This window comes from Pteropus medius, unplaced genomic scaffold, assembly GCF_902729225.1.
Source record: "Pteropus medius unplaced genomic scaffold, Ma_sr-lr_union100, whole genome shotgun sequence".
NCBI lineage: Eukaryota > Metazoa > Chordata > Mammalia > Chiroptera > Pteropodidae > Pteropus > Pteropus medius.
In genome coordinates, this window is record NW_024340692.1 from 13,377,133 (window position 1) to 13,399,515 (window position 22,383).

Consider the following 22,383-nt stretch of genomic DNA (forward strand, 5'->3'; position numbering starts at 1 on the left):
CCCATTTTTTCATCATCTTACCATATGGTTCGTTCTTATAATGAAATAGAAGTAGAAGCAAATTTGGTAAAAAAATAATATGAGAAGCTTTAAATTTTTCATTTTATGGATTTTCTTCAAGATATAACATGTATTTGGTAAATACTTTGTATATTCTTTTCTGTTTGTAATGATTACATATGTTCACACTTTGAGCATTTAATGCCGTTTCCCTAACTCATCCTTTGAAGCCTTTTACTTTTAGTTCACTACTTCTTGCTAACATCAGAGCAGGTCACTAGCAGTTCTGAGTGGAGACTTCCTTTTTTGTAACTTTTTCTTTGTGTTTTTAAAGTATTTCTTATGTGTATTTGTCCCTTGCTTTCCATAACATTAAGTACAACATGTCTAAACTTTTTAGTAACAACAGTATATTTTAATAGATTAGAAACTATATCATAGCCTCTCTGGACCTCAGTTTCCCTATCAATAAAATAAGGTGTCAGTTAGAGTAAATTATTTTCTAATTTCCTCTCAGCTTTAAAATCATATTTACAACAGAATTGTAAAATGTTTTAGATGTAAAAATAACTTTGTTTTTGCCATAAAAGGAAATTAGGTAGAATAGGTACCAGTATTTTATAGTGCTCCTAAGAAGGCCACCCAGCAAGTCATTTTCTATGGAAATGGAGTTACTCACCATTTCCCAAGGCCTTAGGAAAATTGAAAAATGGGGAGAAAGTCTTTTTTTAATTTTCATTTCATCCACCCTCTCTCATTATAACATACCATCCCTTCGTTCCCCAACCCTCTTCTACTTTAACTTCTCCAGGCATTCCTATTTACCTTCTTACTGATTTCTGGCTACCTGTTAAACATCCTTATCAACTGGATATGGATTTACTAAATTTATTAATGCTATCACTGAGTTAACTAAATTGATTATTCCAGGTCATGTAAATATAGGTGCAAACATTAACAGGATATAGTTTGATTTTTTTTTTCTATATAGAGTATGAAAAGTGGCATTACTCCTTAAGTTATCCATTACACAAATTTGATGTGTGATTTCTGTTATTATATTAATTGGTAAATTAAACTAACAAAATAAAATAACAATTATAACAACTGTGAACAGTAGGGAGCTATTAAAAAAACCACCAATTCAGAGTATCAATTGTACATATTAATTTATATTTTATAAAAAGCATTAGTATTTAAGGTTTTGTTGCTAAGGATTTTTTTTGGTGTGTTTTCTTTTTATAAGAAAATTTCCTAATTTACACTCCTTAGCATAAGGAGTGTAAAAGTTAAATAAAAAGATAACTTTTGTGTGAAACAATCATAAAGCACATATGATAGTGATATATTATCTAAATATACCACTTAAAGCACATATGATAGTGGTATATTATCTAAATATACATCTGCCAGTGTTTATTTTGTTACTTTGTATTTATTACCAAAAATTATATTCGACTTAGATACCCCTCTCAATCATGCTGGAGATCTTCATCTGCTTAATTCACAGTGAGGTGGTGATTCTATTTACAATTTCACATCTGTTACTACAGTAAAGTTAACAGTTTAAGTGCCATGAAACCTATTTAAGATTTCCTACCATTCTCTTCTTGCCAAATGTTAGAAAATTTGTAGCTTTTTGATTATTTAGACTCCTAGAACTCAAGAAATTTTGGTACATGCCATGTTATCAAAGGGAATTTGCTTTTTTTCACATATCTTTTTCATTCACTGGAGATCCGCACAAAGAATGTATATGACAACTTGTTGCCAAGACTCAAGCCATTTCTTTGAAAACATTGAGCCAAACTCTGCCAAATAAGTTGAGTTCTTCTGGCTGTTTGGTGGTCAGCCTTTCTGTTTAGTGGCCAACTTGTCACCTATAGCATGCCTAATGCAACCGACTGTGTAGTAGTCTATACTGTGGCCAGAATTCCTAACTGGGAAATAGCCATATGAGCTGTTCCTTAAGAGCCTATAATAAGTGAAATGTATAGTCTATTAATGCAGTTGATGTAAAACTAGTTAAGTTTGAGTATTTGGAAATAACACAAACCTAACACATTTTGTTCAGTTCCTGGGTAGCAAGGTTTCCTGCTGCGGTTCTCAGAATAATTGCCTGACTCTCTCTTACACTTGACCTCTGTCCATACAGAAATACTTTTATTTGAATTAGGAATAATTTTCTGTCACAGAGAAAAGTTTACTCCATTGTACAAAGCAGTTTCTCAAGATATGAAAATGAAAAATAATAATAATTTAAAAATGAAGCCACTACTAAGAAAAATAAATGATTAGCACTTGAAATTTTTTTTTTACCTAGTCTAATATTCAATATAAAACTGTCTTTCAAATACTAGAAGTATCTCTGAATCATTAATGGGGAATTTTTATTTGAGCATATGATTTGTTTTAGTTTTATAACTTTAAATGAAAAATAGTTTTTAGAAGCATGTGTTAGTAGTTCATTTTTGCTTATACATTGTAAAAATTGTCAGTTTTCAAAGTACCTGGAAATGTCAGAATTTTTCAAGAGATTATGATGGTAACAAGTTAAATTTTATTTGATGACTATGTTATGGTACAAACTACCAGTTTTCAGATTTGGTCAAAATACTATTCTCCTTTTACTTACTGTTTCATTTATTAGATCAATGGAGTCCATTTGTCTACAAGTTATATGTAAAGGCATTTCCTGCTGATAGTATTAAACAAGAATTTCCAAAAAGATTATGTAACTTTTTTTGGAACATCACTGGCTATGAGTTCAGCTAAGTTACTATTTGACTGTTTTACATTTCATTAAATTAATTCTAAGATCTAATTATTGTTAATATTTCAGCAGCACATAGACATTAATGTAGAAGAGTTGACTACAGTCATAATTCTAAACTCATTATATTTTGACACCATATTTCTTTGTGTGTCTTTATTCATTTGAAACTCTATTTTCCTTCATTATTTTTCTGTATAATCATATCATTTACAGAATTTTAGAATTTTGAAACCTGAACACAATTCACATTTGAATATCAAAAATTTATGATTGTAATTAGTGATACTTTTGTGCTCATCACAGCATAATTTATTTTGTACCACACTATATAACAAATAGCAATTTGCTTTAAGAAGCTTTATTTATTTCTTCTTCCATAAAATAACATTTGTATTCTTATAATTAGATGGTTATTTTTGGAAGCTTTTTTTCTTCTTGTTAGCTAAATAAGATTACATTAATCACTTGAGACTATGATATGAAAGCTAATTTTTACATCTTTCTGTATATACATTGAGTAATTATATATGTTAAGTGGCTCTTGCTAAAATTAGATCCTAGCAAGGGGCACAAGGAAAATGTGTTGAAACTAAAATTGTTCGTATCTCTCCCTTTTTTGATTAATGTTAAATATTGTAATTTCTTTCAGTTACTTGGAGGAAAATTTGGATGCCCATCTGCTGCTATATAAGTAAAAGTTTGGCCTAACTTGTACAGTTTATAGAAAGTTAACAATTTGTTTAAGAATTATAGATGCTTTTATTTATTTATCCATGGGTTTATGTATTTATGGATTTGGTGTAAGAGAATGGTTTTTTCTAAGAAGATGGAGTATATATGTATAGTGCCCCAGAAAATGTTTCTGCCACCTTATTTCTTTGTTGGAGTGGTACCAATGGCCAATTTTTTTGCTTTAAATTTCTTTTTTTTACTTTGGTTATGTCCCATGTAAATTTTTTGTCTGCATTTTTTTATTTTTTATTTCTTTATTTTTTAAATTTATTTTAATTAGTTTCAAGTATATAGTACAATGGTTAGACATCTATATAGTTCATAAAATGATCCTCCCAATTTTACTCTCCCTCCCTTGACCATCCACCTAGCCAACATATTAATGCTAACTGCATTCCCTCTGCCATGCTCCCCATCCCCATGACCATCCATCAGCTACTAATTTGTACCTTTTATCCCTTCACCCATTCTCTCATCTCCCCCAACCCCCCTCCCCTCTGTCCATCACCAAATTGTCCACCATATTTGTGAGTCTGTTTTTGATTAGTTTGTTCTTTTTATTCCTTTGATTCCGCATATAAGTAAAATCATATAGTGTTTGTCTTTCTCTCTCTGACTTAAATACCTTCTAGATCCATCAAGGCAATATCTTTTTCCATCCCCTTCCTTCTAGTCTGTGTGTGTCTTTTAATCTGAAGTGAGTCTCTTATAGGCAACGTGTATGAGTCTTGTTTTCCTTTCATTCATCCACTCTATCTTTTAGTTAGAGCCTTAATTCTTTTCCATTTAAGGTACTTATTGATAGGAATGTAATTGTTACCATTCTTTATTCCTGTTTTTGATACATGTTTTTTCTTCTTAAAGCTGTCCCTCCAACATTTCCTGTAATACTGGCGTGGCGGTGATAAATTCCTTTAGCTTATTTTTGTCTGGGAAGCTCTTTATCTGTCCTTCATCTCTAAATGATAGCTTTGCTGGATAAAGTATTCTTGGTTGTAGATCCTGGGCCTTCATCCTGTCGAAAATTTTTTTACCAAGCCCTCTGTCCTGCATAGTTCCTTTTGAGAAATCAGCTGCCAGTCTTATGGGTGTTCTCTTATATGTAATTATTTGTTTTTCTCTTGCTGTTTTGCTTTAAAATTTTTATTAATTTATTTATATGAAATAGTTATATATTCTTAAGTTACACAATTCAGAAAATATAAGAAAGTACATAATGCAGTCTCCCTCTTACTTCCATTGTTCAGTTCTTATCCTTAAAGGCATCCACTGTTATCAAGTTTGTTTGAGTATCATGCTAGAGATATTCTGTGAATGTACAAGCAAAATCTCTCATTCTAGAGATATTCTGTGAATATACAAGCAGAATCTCTCTCTTTCCCTCTCATTACCATTTTTTTTAATATAAATGGTAACAAAAATACTGCATCTTGCTTTTTCCTTTCACTTAGCAATATATCTCAGAGAGTTTTTTTCATATCAGTACTTGAAGGGCTCCTTGTATTTATGGGAAATGACTATATTAGAAGGAATTGAACTGTCCTTCTATCTTACCAAAGGAAAAAATGTTAAAATAATATTGGATTATTGGTTATGGCTATATATAGAAAACCAATATAGTCACATTAGGTGAAAACTTCTATTTAATTATCATATATAAAGATATGCTTAGAAGAAAAAAATTTAAATTTAGAAGTGTGCATAAATTATGCATAAATCAGTTATATTTTACATATTATAATATAATTTCTATTTTAAATAATTTTCCCAGTCTTTCAATTAGCTTCAATAATTTTCTTAGTCTTTCAGCAATAATAAATATATTTCTCCACTTATTTTGACAGAAGCATGTATGTCCATTATTTTAGTATTTTCTGTTTTCCTGTGTTTCATTCTCCCTAGGCCAACCTGAGCCCTCAAACGAAACTCCTCAGAGAGCATACCATGAATCTTTTGCTTCCTCTACTAAAACCTAAATTCACTGAAAGTTCTGGGACCTCATTTTCAAAGCACTTAATCAAATGGGACTTTGAGTGACTTGTAGTCTCAATCACTTCATCTATATTCCATTCAGCTGTCAGTCAACTGCACACTACTCTGGCCTTGAAGCTGATAAGATCTAGAGGCAGTAATTTTATGGTTAAGGCTGTAAAACATTCCACTCCTAGAAATCTTGATAAACTAGAAGGTTAAGACGAACAGAACGACAGGGGCCTTCAGCCTCTCTTGAACATTAGCTCATATCTTTTAATTTAATGAGGAAAAATACAATACAATGCCTCTGTTCAATTATCAGTTCTCAAATGAGAGGGAATTTCTCCATGTCCCCATGTTTATCAGTGCATACCCCAAAAACATGCGATTTGATTACCACTTTCTCAACATGCATAACTGCAGTCGTTTTGTTTTGTTTTAGTTTGGTTTCTTAGTCATAGAATTATCTGATTTCTTTTAAAATCTAGCTATTATATTTGATTATAACTGTTGATGTCCATAAATCTCATGGGCTAGGTGTTTTGTAATCTAACTTAAGACTGTTAGAAATAATTTTACACATTTATCTTAAATTTTTTTTACCATATATTTTAGTAACTTTCCCATCTGCCTTGTAAAGGAAGAAATTATGTTTTCAAAATTAGACCAAGATTCAGTTAAACAAGAGAGAAAATAAAATATAAAAATAGAAAGTAGGTAAAGAAGTCAGAATTTGCAGATAATATCATTATATACCTGACAGAAATCAGAGAGAATCAAATGAAAAACTTAGTACAAGATTAATATACAAAGAAATCAATAGGATACAAACTACAGTAGTTAGAAAATATAATGGAAGCAAAGATCTCATTTATAATAAATTCGGAATATACCATGTAACAAACTAATAATATATGTGTAAGATTTAACTGCTGAATAAAACTTTCTAAAGTTCCTAAGGGACTCAAAAGAAGCTTGAATAATTAAAAAAGTTTTAGTATCAAACATATTAAATCTCCCTGTTAACTTAAAGTATTTCAATGCGATCTCAACTAAAACACCAATAGACTTTTTTCTTTTACAAGTAAGACTGTATAAATAAACACGCAAGAATAGCAAAATTTTTGTAAAAAAGAAACATATTGAAGGGTGGGGTAGGATGGAAACAGCCCTACCAGTTATTCAAAGATATTATAAAATTATAATAATTAAAACAAAATTGTCTACACACATGAATAGACCAGTTTAGACTAGTAATGAACTAAAGACCATAAATAGGCCAAATGCGTATAGAAATATAGTATATGATAAAGGTAGCATTGCCCATCAGTGGAAAAATAATGGATTATCAATAAATGGTGGGACAACTGGATAACTATTTAGAAAAGAAAATTAGATTGGTTCCATACATTACTCCTTATATAAAAATTAATTTTACTTGGATGGGAAAATATATTTTATTATTCTCTTATAATGGGAAAGCATAATATAAAATCCAGAAACTGCAAATTTATTGATATAATCAGCTACATAAATGAAAATATTCCATATGTTAAAAACCACCATAAACAAAGGCAACAGTGAAATGACAACCTGGCATAAAGTTTAAGGTATTATATTCAAAGAATTAATTTGTTTAATATATAGACCACTTTTATAAATCAAGAAGAAAATAAAAAAAACCAAAATGGGAAAAGTATTTGAACAAGCAGTCTACTGAAAAGGAAATGAAAAATAAATTACAAAGAGATATCATTTTCACCTCTCACACAGACAAAGCCAAGGTTAGTAGGCAAGGGTGTGAAAAAACGAGCATTCTCATTCATCGTTAATAGAAATCAAATTGGCCCGGAATTGAAGAACAATATGGAATTTTTAACGAAATTGAAAGTACACATATACTTTGACCCAGAGAATGAACTTATAGGAATTTATCCTATTGTTGATACTCATACATATGTGAAATGCTACATGAACAACTATATTCATTGTAGAGTTATTTGTAATAAAGAAATTTTTTAGAAAAGTCTAATTGTTCATCATCAAGGAAATAGTAAAATAAATTTTGGTGCATTTGTCCATTCATTAGAATTGGACATAGCCATTAAAAGGAGTGAGGCAATTTATGTGTATATTGATATAGATAATAGATATACATATGAAAAAAATCTCAAAACATATGAAAAGGAGAGGATATGTGTGTGTGTCTATAAATAGAAACATACATTTGTGTATGCTTATATAAGCACAAAAATATCTCTAGATGAATGTATAACAATAAAGCTGAGAGGCATGTGAATATATTATCTATTCAAGAAAGTGATTTATTATTTTCAAAAATATCTGGCAAGTTCTTAATGACTATAAAGTACATCTATTTGGTCATGCTTCCTAAGCTGAAACAACCGTTTCTTTATGTGCCCAGTAAAAAGACACTTAATGTAACACTGATCCTAGGTTTCAGAAAATGTCCTCCTTTATTAGATTTTTGAAAGTTTAGAGAATGAAAACTGATATTAAATTTAAGAAAGCTTTTTTGAGCCATTTTTATTATTCAGTATTTTGGAGTGAACATGAATGTTTTGTATTTGTATTCATGTACGTAGAGTCTGGATTATTTTCTTTAGTTATTCATTCTCTCAGACATTTACTGAGCAAAATCTATTGACCGGGCACTGTGCTTTTATGAATATAAAGGTTTACAGTGTGGGTAATGGAGCTAGTTTCAGCATTGAAAGGGACCTAAGACTCCAAGGCAAAAATGGAAATTCACAAGTAGCTCCCAAACTTCTTTTAAGTGGTTAATTTCATCTTCTTTCACACCATATTGTTTTTTAAATCACAGATATTAATATGGTATAAATTTATTAATTTTAGATTCACCAAAATATTCTTATCTTTTGATTTTGTTGCTAACATAAATTTTAAAATTACCTAAAGGTTGTATAGGCTTGAGAAGCAAGAGAATGAAAGAAAAGCAAAAATAATACATTGACTTCAAAATCACCCTTTAAATAGAGTTAGCTAGCACTGTTGTAGGAATGCCCATTACTTCCCTACTTATTCTTCCCAAAGTAATAATTGTAGTCTGACCCTGGCAAAGAAAAACATTTTGATCATATTTTAGTGCAATGTCCCTCAGATTTGATTGTGCATTCTCTGGAGCATTTGTTAAAGGCATCCCCGGACCCCAGCCCCGGGCTTTTGATTCAATTCAGGGAAGAACCCAAGATCTGCAATTCTTACAAGTGCCCAGGCGATTCTGCTAATGCTGATCCAGAATCACAGATTGTTAAAACCTCTGTTTCAGTGATTATATAGACTTAAGTACAAAGTGAAAATGTTCTTAGTACTCAGAAGAGTATGCAAAAGGAAGATTTAAAATCTCACACTTGGAAATGTAAATATGGCCTTAAATCCTATCACTTAGTACTAATCCAGCAGATTCCTGAAGACTAATTCTAGCCCTGAGTGCTTCTGCAGTTGATGTGTTGGAAAACAGTTTTATTGTTATGCACTGATAACACCAGGCCAGTCTCCTAGGGTCCTGGTGAGGGTGGAGGGATGTGGGCTCTACAGAGTGATCAGAGGAAGCCCAAAACAACAGTCTTGGTTTCAGTCTACCAAGTTAAAACAAATGTTCTCAGAACACATTCACTTTATGCTAGTTTCTCATTCAAATGTTTTTTCCCATAACTACTTCAGAATAGCTTCAGGTGGTACAAAATTGCTAAAACTCCAGGTTGAAAGCATAATTAAATTTTTTTCTCTAGATGTCATAAAATTATCAGTGAATAAAAAAGACTTCATGTAGTTAAACATTTGCAAGACCTAAAACTTCTTTGCTCTAAATGCTTAATGTATAAAATTAAGATTTGGTTTTTAGCTACTTTCTGGTTCAAGTGGAGATAAAAAGCAAAGCTGGCTAGGTGTGTTTTCTGGGCATTTTCAGTATTTTTAAGAGTTAAAAGAACAGCTTATCCTGAATTACAGTAGGTTAAGCTTCTTTTCAACATTGCTGTGGAGTAATATATTTATATGTTGATTTCTGTATCATTTGAATATACAAGTGAAAAGAACAGTGTCATATTCAGAGCTTTAGCTTCAGTGGGGAGTGTTTCTATCTGCATTACCGGACCTCCTGGGCCCCAGAGACACCTGTGGATTTGTAGAAGCTGGGTTGCAGTGACTAGAAGGGAACTGATTTTAACTGATTTAATTGCAGAGCATTCAGTTTTGGGGCTACAGCCAACAATGAGAAATACTTTTACATTGTGGCCCAGTGCTAATGTACATACATATGTATGTATGCACATTTATGAGTACACATTTATGTACACACATTATGTGACTATGTATATACATACATACATTCATATACAGATGACTGAAACCAAAGTTCCACAAAACAGTACTTATCCATACTGTGTACAAGGACATCTGATTATTTTCTATTCTGTTTGACATCTTTAATTTTTTAAAAAATGCTTGTCAGAACCCATATAATTGATTTTGTAACCCACTAATGGGTTACACCTTACATTCTGAAAAGGATGCTTTGAGCAAATTGAAGAGGAGATCAAAGCATTAGCATTATATATATGAGACCTGGATGCAGACTCTCCATTGTTGTTGTTGTCGTTGTCGTTGTTAGAAATGTTGTTTCGCATTTCTAACAAGTGCCCAGATGAGCCTAGCAATTTTTTTAGGACCACACTCTGAAAACACTTGTGTTATAGTGATTAGATAGACTAAATGCAAAGTAAAAGTGGTCTTACTTAGATACTCCTGGTTGAAGTGCGTCACGTAGAAAGTCTTTCCCCGCCCCACACCTCCTTACAGGTATACACATACACCAGGAGGCTGTCATTTGTAATGTATAAGGGCTGTGACTACATGCTCATATCAACAATCGCAGATACTTTTCTGAGCAGAAGCCACCAGGTAGAAATATTTCTGTTTTACATGATCTCAAATGCAAGCAAAATGTAAAGTCTTAGAGTTCCAAAGAGAAATTACCTAAAAGGGAATTTTCAGTCTTCAGTGTATTTTCTTCATTCAGTTTCTCCAAAGCATTTACTGCTCTTTCATCAGGAAACAAAAATGCTGATTCTCTAAGAAAGTGGTAACTGGCAGGTTAACAGATTAACCTGCGTTAACAAGAAAATGCAACATTACATATAATTAAGTTATCCTTAATTACAAATTAAGGATAACTATTTTTATAATGATTAAAATTTAATTATCCATTCATAATTTTTTGCTGCCTTGTAACTTGATCACTTTGAAATCATTTTCAAGTAATGTTTATCAATCATATTTAAACCCTTTCCCATTAAAAAGCAAATCTTGTTAACAGTAAATCATTTAGCAAATTTTAATTTTACAAGCCACCCCTCAGAAGATAGTTTCATTAAAACAATTTGAGATATTTCTACTTGATTTGTGTTCATGTTATATTTGTATAAAATGGAAATTATGTTGAATTTAGAGTGATAAATCTTGGTTTCCAATCTCATCGTTAATACCTATGTAATCTCAAAACAGTCTCTCAATCCCAGAGAGCCTCAATTTTCTAATCTGTAAAAAGGAGGTAATATTGCTTGTCTTTTCTATTTCACAAAGTTGCTGTAAAGATCAAATGAGAATTAATGTAAAAAAGGCTTTATAAATCATAAAGCATTATAATATTCTATTTTTAAATTGCTTTCTTTAACAGCTCTAGAAAGGAAATTGTTTCTACCATGAGACTGATTTTAATTATTATAGTAGTTGAATAAATCAGTCTTGACCTTTAGTCTTTAGAAAAGATGAAAAAAAGCCATTCCAGAGTCAAGAGAATATGCCTTGACCTATAAAGACAAAGAATAAGATAATGTAATTATTCTTTTTCCTTCTGTCTTATTAGCATGTAATGGAATGACTGGTCATTATTTATTAAGAGAACGTTCTAATTGTCCTCACATATGATATTCTATTTGGGCCATTGCATGGATGTCCACGAATGTGTTCCTAAGGATCTTTTATCTTCCAGAAAGGACCAATTTTTTTCTAAGAAATCATGTGCCCATATAGTGGCTGGGATAGATATTGGTTTCTTACCTGTTCTTTCAGATAGTAAGTTTCCAAATCTCACCCACTCTGAACAATCTCACTTAATGCTCTGTAAGACTGTCTTCTGAGGGTAAACATCTCATCTCAAAAGTAGCATCCCGCTGTTTGATTTCAGGAGTTGCCATAGCTTCTCATCTGATTATGAGGCAGTAGTCCAGGATCATCACGAACCAGTCTAAACTCCCAAGTACCATGTATCCTAGCATTAGATACTTGTGGAGAGGATATGTACACTTTTGGCAACTCGGTCTTAAGATGCTTATTTAGTAAGAGATACAACTGGGTGCTATGTCTTAGTTCAGATAATTAATTTTTCAAAAAATAAGCTAATGTATACTGATTATCTAAAGCTTAACTTAAAGTTTAAGTATGAAGTGGAAAATGTTAATTGTAAAAACAACCACCATGAATTCTTTAGTCATAATAAATCACTTGGCTCTGTTACCATTAAATATAAAAAGGCAAAACAACATTTAAAAAAAATTTAAAAATCTAAGAAAAAGGAAAAGATAGATGATAGATAGACAGATAGATAGATACATAGATAGATGATAGACAGACAGTCAGACCATCAGACAGAATGGAGCAACACTCAAGAAAACAGACATCACTGAGGCCTTTAATTGGTCTTTCAGGTTGTCACAGCCCCTCCTGGTAATCTGATTATAATAGTTTGCAGCAGAGTGAAATTTCAATAATAGAATGATCAGTATTCTTAGAATAAAAATCATGCAGCAGAGAAATGAACAGGAAAAAATTTTAGAATCTATTCATGTCAATGTGTTTGATAGGTATATTTGAAATGTTCTAATCGCACAGTGATGGAATAAAGACTATTGTGTTCATTTCAAGTAAAAATAAGGCACTGCCAAGCTTCCTACCTCAGACTTCCCACCTTTAGATCTGTAATTAAAAAATATGTTTATATTCATTTCTTCTCATTCTCACTGCTACCTTACCAGGGTCTCACCTCAATCCAGAACTAATACCATTGTTTCCAAGGTGGTTTTCCTGTCTCTAGATTCTTTCTCTTCCTACATTATATCCTAGATTAATATATAAAGTCCTATCATGTCATATCAATTCCCTTTCTAAAAGCTTTTCAACAGTGTCCCATTTCCTTTTTAAATTTAAGACCCTAGCCAAGAAATTGCAGTCTGTCTAACTTAATTTACCTATCCCTAAAGGAATTTTATCCTTTAGCCTATCTTACCCTTCCTTGAACTTACATTGTGCTGTCTTATCTCTGTGCCTCTATTCATTCTCTTTGCTCTGCCTAAAAATATTCACTAACCTGCGCCTATCAGAATGCCAGGCATTATTTGTCAATCCTTTACTAAAGAGCATCATACTCATGCTTTCTCTTTTTCTAACCATAGCAGCAAGAAGTGATTCTTCTCTCCTTCCCTCCCTCTCTATTCTAGTAATAGCTAATTATTTAATTCACTTCTGTTGCCTTTAATCATTTAGAGGGAGGGAGGAAGAGGGGGAGGGGAAGGGAAGAGAGAGAGAGAAAAAAAAAGAGAGAAATTCCTTATATATGAATAGATCCACTGTGTCACTCTTACCAATTAGACAGGCTATGATGTATTGTGAGCCTTTGGTTGACAGGGTTATGTTTTGAATATCTTTGCAAACATTTCTGTCTGTCCATCTCCCTCCCTCCCTCCATCTCTCCATCTCACCTCTTAATCTCTCCACCTCTTCATCTCTCTCCGTATACACACTCACTCACAGAGCTAACACTGTACCTTGTGTACAATAGGGTTTTTTGTTTACTGAAACCAAATGAAATCTCATGAAACTCTACTAGTCTAATGAAATTGCCATTATTAGTAGCAAGCACCACAGCTGTTTCATATTGGGGGCAGAGGGAGAAGGGGGTTTTTATTTTATTTTTTATTGGCAAAACACCCTACATATACCAAATTTGAATCATTTTTAAATTCTGACTAGCTGATAATCTAGCTTGTTAATCATTTTCATTGTTTAAAACTACAGTGATATAATATCTTTTTGAGGTTTGAAACATTTCCGTAGAGGATATATGAGAATATCATGTTGAACACTTAGGCCAATAATCTTTTGGATCAACAAGTCCTACTTACCTCATTATCATTTCATACCTTTAGTACGACAGTTATGGGTACTGTGGAATGTAATTTGGTATTAAATATATTTCTACCCAGGAGAATTTATAAATTTTTTTCTAAGGACTAAATTTAAGTTTTGAATGATCTTCAGTAAACTGGAAGCATATGATCTCACCAGTTCACTTTGTTCTCAGTATTTTGGGTATATAACACTAAAGTCTGCTATTTTTTCATGAGATTGGCTAACCCCCTTGAACAGGTATTTGCTCAAACATCTAATCCATAATAATGGAAAAGTTAACAAATAATTTCATCCTCAGTGGGCCTAGTAGAAATTTATTCCAATTCACTATTGTATTTAATTTAGTTAGTTTGCTGTCCCTCTACCTATCCCCTTCTTCCCCATATACATAGATATGTATAGCCCCCATAAAACTATGATAAGACCAAATCATGGGCTAATTAGTCGGAGTGGCATCAATAATCCTTTGGGAATATTAGAACTGAATATTAGAACTGAATATTAGAACTTCCATAACTACAATATCAAAAATTTGCCTTGTCTACTGCCATGCCACCCCGAACGTACCTGATCTCATCTGATCTCGGAAGCTAAGCAGGGTCGGGCCTGGTTAGTACTTGGATGGGAGACCATCTAGGAATACCAGGTGCTGTAGGTGTTTAAAAAAATTTTTTTGCCTAATTTTTACGCTGCTTCCATAGTTTTACATTGTTCCTCTATCTCCTCTTTCACCCTCACTTTCCATACATATTCCTACGGATGTTAATCTCTTCTCATAATCTTGTCCCTGAAAGCTTCTATTCAACAAATGTTTATTGAGCATACTTCAGCCCATGTTTTAACCTATCAACTAGCAGGACGTGGTCTATTATACCTAATAAAACCCTTCTGGCTTTATCTGAAAACACATTTGTCAAACATCCCACACTTCTCTTAAAACCTTAATGACATTTCTTCTTCCCTGGTTCCCGCATACCAATAACTAATTCCAATCTGTTATTTCAGCCTTCCTTCATACACTCTCATATATATCATACCCTACAAACTGGACTCCTTGACTGTTCCCAAATTTGGACACATACTGTGCTTTCTTGCCTCCTGGCCTTACTGATTCCATTCTTCCTCCCTAAAATAGCCTGTCTCCCACTTCTACCCATTAAAAACTTTCTATCTTTTAAAGCACGGAGTTCTGAATTTGGAGAGTCTATAAACTCAGAGAAAATGAAATTTTGTAGGTGTACTTAAATACATTTTTCTACATAGAGGGTTCACAGTTTTTAACATATCCTCAGAAGGGGGCCTAGACTTCTCCAAAAGTTAAAGAATAAAGAATTTCTATTTTCTTCTACATATCTGAACTACACTTTTATTTTTGTCACATATGGCCTTGTTTGTTTAATTATACATTTATGCATATATACCTTATCTCTCTTGCCAGATTACAATTTCCTTTGCATTATGAATTTTTTATCATGATTCCCTACATATTATCGTATATATGATAGATACACAGTAACTGTGTAATAAATAAAACCCATCCTTTAAAAAATGGAATCAGAGCTATGATCATTTGATGAGATAAGAATTCCCTTCAATGTTTTCATTTAATAAATTTAATAAATACATGTTAAGGTTTTTCTTTGTTTGTATGCTTCTCAGAAGTTTTTCACAGCCAGGTGGTCACTAAATGTCCTGCCTTCCCTTTAGACTAATTCATGAGCCTCAGAGAATACATGGGTATTGGGGAGCCTGTGCATTTCCACATAGGCTCTGTCCTTGCTCAGAAGCTTGTCATCTTCCTTCGCTCAGTGTTTACTTCTTGCTTGTCCTATCTTTCCATGTTTCCTTTTTCTCTTTCCTAGCCTCTACAAGTTCAGCCAGACTTAAGTCAATTATGGCAGGAGATTTCTACAGCCAAAATAAATAGTCCATTTTAAAATTCTATATTACAAAGTGACACAACCAAAATTCTCAAGGTCTAAAAAATTCTAGAAAGTCAGCCTATCTTTAGGGAACCCAGTTCGATCACGATGTTTTCCAGATGTTATGTCTCCCCCAGAGCTCTTCAAAAACTGGCCAGAAATGAGGGGGCCATTTCTTAACAGTGTAGCCCTCTAGAGAGTTATCTGAAAATCTGAGACCACTGTAGAGTACCAACGTTAGTACTAGAAGCACGATTATCCAGCTTTTTTCCAGAAGCGCAGCTTTATCCAACTTAAAATCCCTAACAAACCCAGACACTGGATTTCTCCCTCAGTGTTGCCCAGCTATTATGTTTCTGATAGTGTTTACCTTTCATCTAAACCTATAAAACCACAAGGTACAAATTTTATTTATTTACTTATAGACTGAAATCTGACCTCAAATTTTCTACCCTTAAACTTTAATAAAAATGTAGGCATTTTAGCAAATTAAAGTTTTGAGCAAATTCTTCCTAAAAATGATTGAAAGTCATTTCAGCTTTTCTTTATATGTTTTCTCTTTGAAAGCAAGAGCACTTATTGATGCCTTTTTAAGAGATATAAAACTGAGGTCCTTTATAGTTTTACTGTTTAACATTTCGGCAAAATGTTTGTTTACTCTACATTTATATTACTCTTTCTATAATGTATCTTGTTTCATTTGTGCAATATCACTTTCTTTATATTATTTTCAAATATAATGATAAACTGCATTAATATACCATCTGGCTGCAAGAGTGTCTTAGAAGCCAATTTAGTTAATTTTGCGATCTCAAAAAAAACTAACAGTAGAATAAATTGTATTATATCATCTTAAGAACTAATATCTGTTTTAAGAATATTTTTTCTAGAATTTCTAACCTAACATTCTCCTTAGTATTACATTTTATTAACTCCGGGAAAGAACTGGTAACTTGGGAAAATAATATAAAATTAAATTAAAACTATTAATTCTCAAGTTATTTAGAAGAAAATTTTGTGTAATTGAGACTGACATCTTTGTATAAAGTATTCCAGCGTAAAGAAATTGCAAATTTGATAGAAGAAAAAAAAGACTTTGCTATGGATATCGCCATCCTTTTCTTTCTTTCTTTTGATTGAAGGAGGCAATATGTTAAAATATCAAGGCATCACTAATTTCTATAGCCAATGTAAAGTATAAGTAAGTTAACTATATTTTAAAGCATTGAATATTTTTATAATTGCTTATACTGAATAATTGATTTGATGAGATGGTAGAAGTCAAAATAATGAAATCAATTCTTCTCTCTTGAATTACATAAAGTTATTTTTTATTTAACTTTAGTTAATATTGTTAATATAACCTAGTAACTAAATACAGGGTATTTTTATAGTACATGCTATAGTAGTTGCTCTTAAGTATCTTTAAATATGAGGTTATCAAGAGCACATCTCATATATTTTTGGCACCTGCTTCTTAATTATGGTGTTATAATTGCTTATGGTATGCTGAGATTACATTGAATGAAACTGTTTCTGTGGTTGTCCCTTTTCTTTGTTGGCTCTGAATTATTTTCTCTTCTACATTCCATTTCTGCTGTCATTTCTAATCGCTCTTCTGCACCACCATATCCTAAAACATTTTGTAGGGCCCATGATTACATCCTAATGTTTGTTCATACTAATGACCTTCCACTTCCAAATTTTAATACAGGGTTAAGAGAGGGATGAATAGATTTAGTAGCTTTTGAACATTAATGAAGGTGTCTTTGCACATTTGCATTAAAATGTTAATGCATGTTAAACACAAAATCTGCAATATAGTTTTTCTTTTATGACAGAATAGAACAGATATTAAATACTCTAGGTGAGAGACTATTTAGAAAGAGAGTGGTTACTATCCCTTATCTTCAACTATGAAAGTCAAGAATTTTTTTCTCATAACTAGAAAAATCCACTGGGGTTCCTGCTCCTCAGGTCTCCATTCTGATTATAATTAAACAATGTTAAAAAAGGGTTTACTTTTGTGACTGGACTTATTATTAGTGTTCCTATTTTTATTTTATTCTCTGGGGGTGGGGGAAGATGGGGGACATACACATTTAGTAAGAGCTATTTATTAGCCACCATTCAAAAAGAAATTGAACTTAAAAAATATCAAAAAATCTCTGGTGAGCCTTTTATTACTATCTTGTCTTGAGCCCTTTTTTTAATGACATCTATTATCAGATTGAAATGGCGATTGAGACGCTGCAAAAGTCTGACGGTCTGTCCACTCACAGAAGCTCTCTTCTCAACAGCCATGTAAGTTGCCTCTTCACGTAAACTAATCTCTTGCTTGTTCTGCATGTGTTGCTTGCTTCTAAATGCTTGTTTTATTTATTTACTTATTTATTTTGCTTCTTAACCTTCCTTTCTCAGTCCCTTATGACCTCTGTATCACTTAATGGCTATTTTGTACCCTGGAATATCTAAAAAATAGAGCCCCAGTATACTGCTTTACTAGGTTTTTGTACTGTTTGGGTACAAATTTAACATTTCGAAGTTAATAACAAGCTGCTATTTATTTGAAAAAAGTAATTAATGGGACTTTTAAACATTAAAATTTTCTAGTTTGATATTTATTTGCTATGAAGCAAATGCTTATAATCTGCATCTCTATGTTTGTTTGAGACAGAGAAATGATTGGGCCTACTCGTATGTCCAGTAATATTCTTTAAGGGGAAAAAAGATTATTAATGCCAAAGTCAATGGTAAACTGTTTGAAAATGACTTATTTATTAATTAGACTACATTAAATGGACAGCTACCTAGGACCTAAGACCTAAGGAAAATGAAAGTGGGCCAGAAGAAGCAAGGCTATAGATAAGCCATAAATTGCTAATAATTGAGATAAAACAGGAATACCGTTACTATTTCTTGAAGCTTTTAACTGTTACCAGATGCAGCATCACCATAATACTGTTAAGTGTAAGAAGAGTGATGACAGTTTTTAGAAGCATAAACATTTTCATCAAATGTTCAAATTTTGGGAAACCAGTGAATATGGTGATTGAGTTATTTTATTACCATGGTTTCTGAATATATAGAAAAAAGTAAATCAACCTATGAATTAAATTTGTTTTAGGTAGATCTTTTGTTAATATCAGCAACAATATAGTAATAATTAATTTTCCTTCCCAACTGACAGAGTATATATTCTTAAATTTAGAGATAATTATGATTTTTAAAATTTTCCCCATATATTTATTGTGACTGACAAGTCCAAAATTGGATTACCCAAATGAAATAAAATATTATTTTTTCAACAAACCTAAAAACTTTGGTTCATAGAAAATGTTTTTACTATGCTTTTTAGAGATTCGAATTTTTAAACATTTAAATTTGATATTTCAACATAACACTAAATACTATTTTTGTGCACATTTGTTTTTAGATGAAGTATTTTGTCTTTTTTTTTTCCCCAAGGGGGAAGTATCAGGGCAAATAAAAACAGTTTAACCACCTTGGAGAATGCTTGCAATTTTGATTATAGATATAAATTTAAAAATAACATATATTGGCCCTTCTTTTTCAAACGCTTCAAGAAATATGACTTTTCCTTTTTCTGAAAATTTATAAAAAATGTGTCACTCTTTTATATGTTTCATATGTATATCTCTGTTGTGTTAGCATGAGTTTGTAGTTGTGTGTAAGGGTGATTTACTAAATATTATTAGAGTGTATGTTTTGGGGAGCGGGTGGGTAATGACTAACTGATGTTTTTGTTTTGAAAATGGCAAGTGAAACCATTGTTCACTTTTAACCAAAATATTCAGGAACTTTTAAAAAATCTGGAACTTTCCAGTTGCTTTTTTTGAAGTTTCAGACATCTAAGAAGTTGTGCTTTGGTGTTCAGTTAGCATTTTATTTTCATTTGAAGTATAAAGTTTAGTAAAATATGTGATATGTTTAATTTTAACTTGAATTGCCCATCTTAATTAGTATTTTCATGAACAAGAATTTTTTGTATATTTTTATTTGTTAATTTGAAATTTTTCAAATATATTGGAGTTTTTTGAAATTATTCTCTTATAGAATTCATGAAGTAATATTTAGTGTTAATCAATGTGTGAATTAAGATGCATAAACAACAGATAACTGTTTGTTACTCATGCCTTCATATTTTTTATGATGTAGGGATGACAAATCTTCCATACTGTTTACCAGAGGCATTTCAGTGTATAGGAAGAGTGGGCGTAAATGTTACTAATATAGTGATAATCTTTCTCTAAATGTCCTGATTCATTTTTATTACACCTCTAAGATACAGTTAAATTTTTTAAAAAACATTTATAGTCAAGTCTTTAGAAATGCAAATGATTCTACAGATAGTGTGTAGAGTGGAGAAAGGATCAGTGTTTCTGCTAATCAGTAAGGTTTAGTTTCTTCCTGAGCACATAAGATGCTGTTGTCTTTCTGTTCTTGGAAAATTAGTGATTCTTCTAATTCTTGTTAGATTTATCTAGACAACTGAAATAAACTACTGCATGTATTCTAATTGAAAACCACCTATAAAGGGTATTTTAAATTCTGTTAACTTAATTGATGATTTTCAGTTGTGTGAAAAAATTTCAATAGAGAGGTTTTTTAAATGAAATACTGTTAATATTTTAAATGTCAGTAGACTAGCAGTTGCCTTTATACTTCACCGAATAGGACAAAATATAGAATTATTTGAGGTTTATGGGATTCTTTGAAGTAGACACAAATTCAACTTTATGATAATAGTATTCTGATTTATCAGTTTCTACAAAAGGTCAGTTTCATTAGGCAAAAAATTAGGAGAAATTGTTAATAATTTGTATCTCATATTTACTAGTTTCTAAAGAAGGGTCTTAATCATGATTTTTGAGCTCCGGGTCTGTTGTCATTCTATTTTGGACTATGGACTAGAACAGATTTCCTATTTTCTCTTTTTACATTTGATTATTCACAGTAATTCAGAAAACTCTTACTAGGGTCAAATCACAGAAATAATCTCTTAGTAGAATCCATCTTGATTGCTTTGTTTTTCATCTTTTCTGCACACTAAACTATGGAGTATATTGCTTTTTCAGCATATTCTTGCTGTTATCTATCCCTCAGGGGGTAATATTCATAGTGTCCCAGTATGACTGAGTACAGTTACACTGAATGCTTTGTTTTATTCTCTTAACAATATTAACATAATGGCAATTATTTCAGTAGTATCATCTGAATAGGCAAATAGAAAATATTTATTGATGAGTGAAAGTTCTAAGAATATAAGGATTTATATGTTTTGTCCACCAATGCATCCTTGGTGCCTAGAACAGTACCTGGTACATAGTAGATGCTCACTAAATATTTGCTAAATGAATGAATGTGAGAAACAAGTAATAGAAGGGAACAGGCCTATCTTACTTTCCATATTCTAAGTACTTTTACTAACCAAGTGTGCATTTATTTGGGGACTTAAACATACATTGTTTGGGGACTTATACATACATTGTTATCCAGTACACTTCAGTAAGTATATGTGTGAATATTGCTAGAGAGTGGTCTTCTTCCTGCATAACATTTGAGTGAAAGAATATATGGCCACTTTATAATTTCCCCCTGTGCAAACTTCAGTTTAAAAGTAGATAACTTATTTTTCCTCTAAACAATCTAATTCTTTAAAAAATTATAGCCAAATGTTATATCATTCATCTCCATGTTTTTAGAATGGTAGTCTTGATTTAACTTAACATAATCCAGTCTATTGTATAATAATTTTTATTTAAATGCTTTTATTTCTATATTTTTATATGTGAAGATGCTGCAGGTAAATGATGCATAGTCTGCCTAAATCAAATTAGAATATTGTAATTTTCTTCATTGAAGACTTAAGTTTATTTTATACTCCTACCCCTTCTCTGTTGTAATTAATATAAATTGGCATTTAATAGTTATATCATATCCAATTTGTGATATTTTAGATTGTAAATTTGAATGCAGAAATGTTCTTAAGTTAATTGTTCCCAATTTTCACATAAAGTTCTTCAGCTTATGCATTTTTTAAAAAAATTCCATTTAAAGTATGTAAAAAGCTTTAGGCAAAAGAAAATAACTTAACAAAAAAGCTTTAGGGTATTTATTTTATACACTTTTCACAATCTAGCAAATAATTGTTTCATGATTTTTGTTGGTTTTAGCTACTGGAATATGTATGGCTCAAATCAAAACCTTATTTGATACTTACTTTCCCTTAACTTTGCTGTATTGTAAATATAAGTTATGACAGAAATGAGGCTTGTCAAAATGCATAATATCATCAGTGAACTGAAATTAAAATGAATCCTAATGGATAATAATCCATCTGAGAAAAAATGCCAAATGTTACATTTAGATGTTAATTGGGGAATGCAATATGTATTTTTTTTTTTTTATTTGTCAATCAGTATTTCCCTTTGGGAAAAATAGGACCTATTCATCTTCCTTAATCTACCCTGATTAATATAGATTAAATGCAAAGGTTGAAAGATGCAATTATCTTGGTTTCCACCCTTACAGGAATCTCTTAGTTCATTAGTAGAATAATCAGCTTTTAAAGATAAAGGTTAAAAGTTGCTATGGTATTTTATGGGCTTTTAAAATCACAAGTGTAAACGAATATTTTATAAAACATTTTATAAAAGAATAAAAGAAATAGTAATAGTTTAGTTCTAAATTACTTAATGTTAAGGGTATTGAATTCTAGTGTCGAAA

At 31.5% G+C, this 22,383-nt stretch overlaps 1 protein-coding gene and 1 non-coding gene across 9 annotated transcripts in view; both read left to right on the forward strand.

Moving 5' to 3' along the window:
* Positions 1 to 22,383, forward strand: part of RFX3 (regulatory factor X3) — a 252,018-nt gene that overhangs the window by 161,744 nt on the left and 67,891 nt on the right. For 7 of the 8 annotated variants that reach the window (XM_039885934.1, XM_039886267.1, XM_039886016.1 and 4 more), the window contains one exon: positions 17,863 to 17,937. The exons of the other annotated variant lie outside the window; for it this stretch is intronic. In XM_039885934.1, coding sequence (XP_039741868.1) covers positions 17,863 to 17,937 — 75 coding nt within the window. The remainder of the gene's footprint in view (positions 1 to 17,862; positions 17,938 to 22,383) is intronic. 8 annotated transcript variants of the gene reach the window in all.
* On the forward strand, positions 14,251 to 14,369 carry LOC120593577 (5S ribosomal RNA). Its single transcript, XR_005650402.1, has one exon. It is a non-coding gene; the product is annotated as a 5S ribosomal RNA (ribosomal RNA).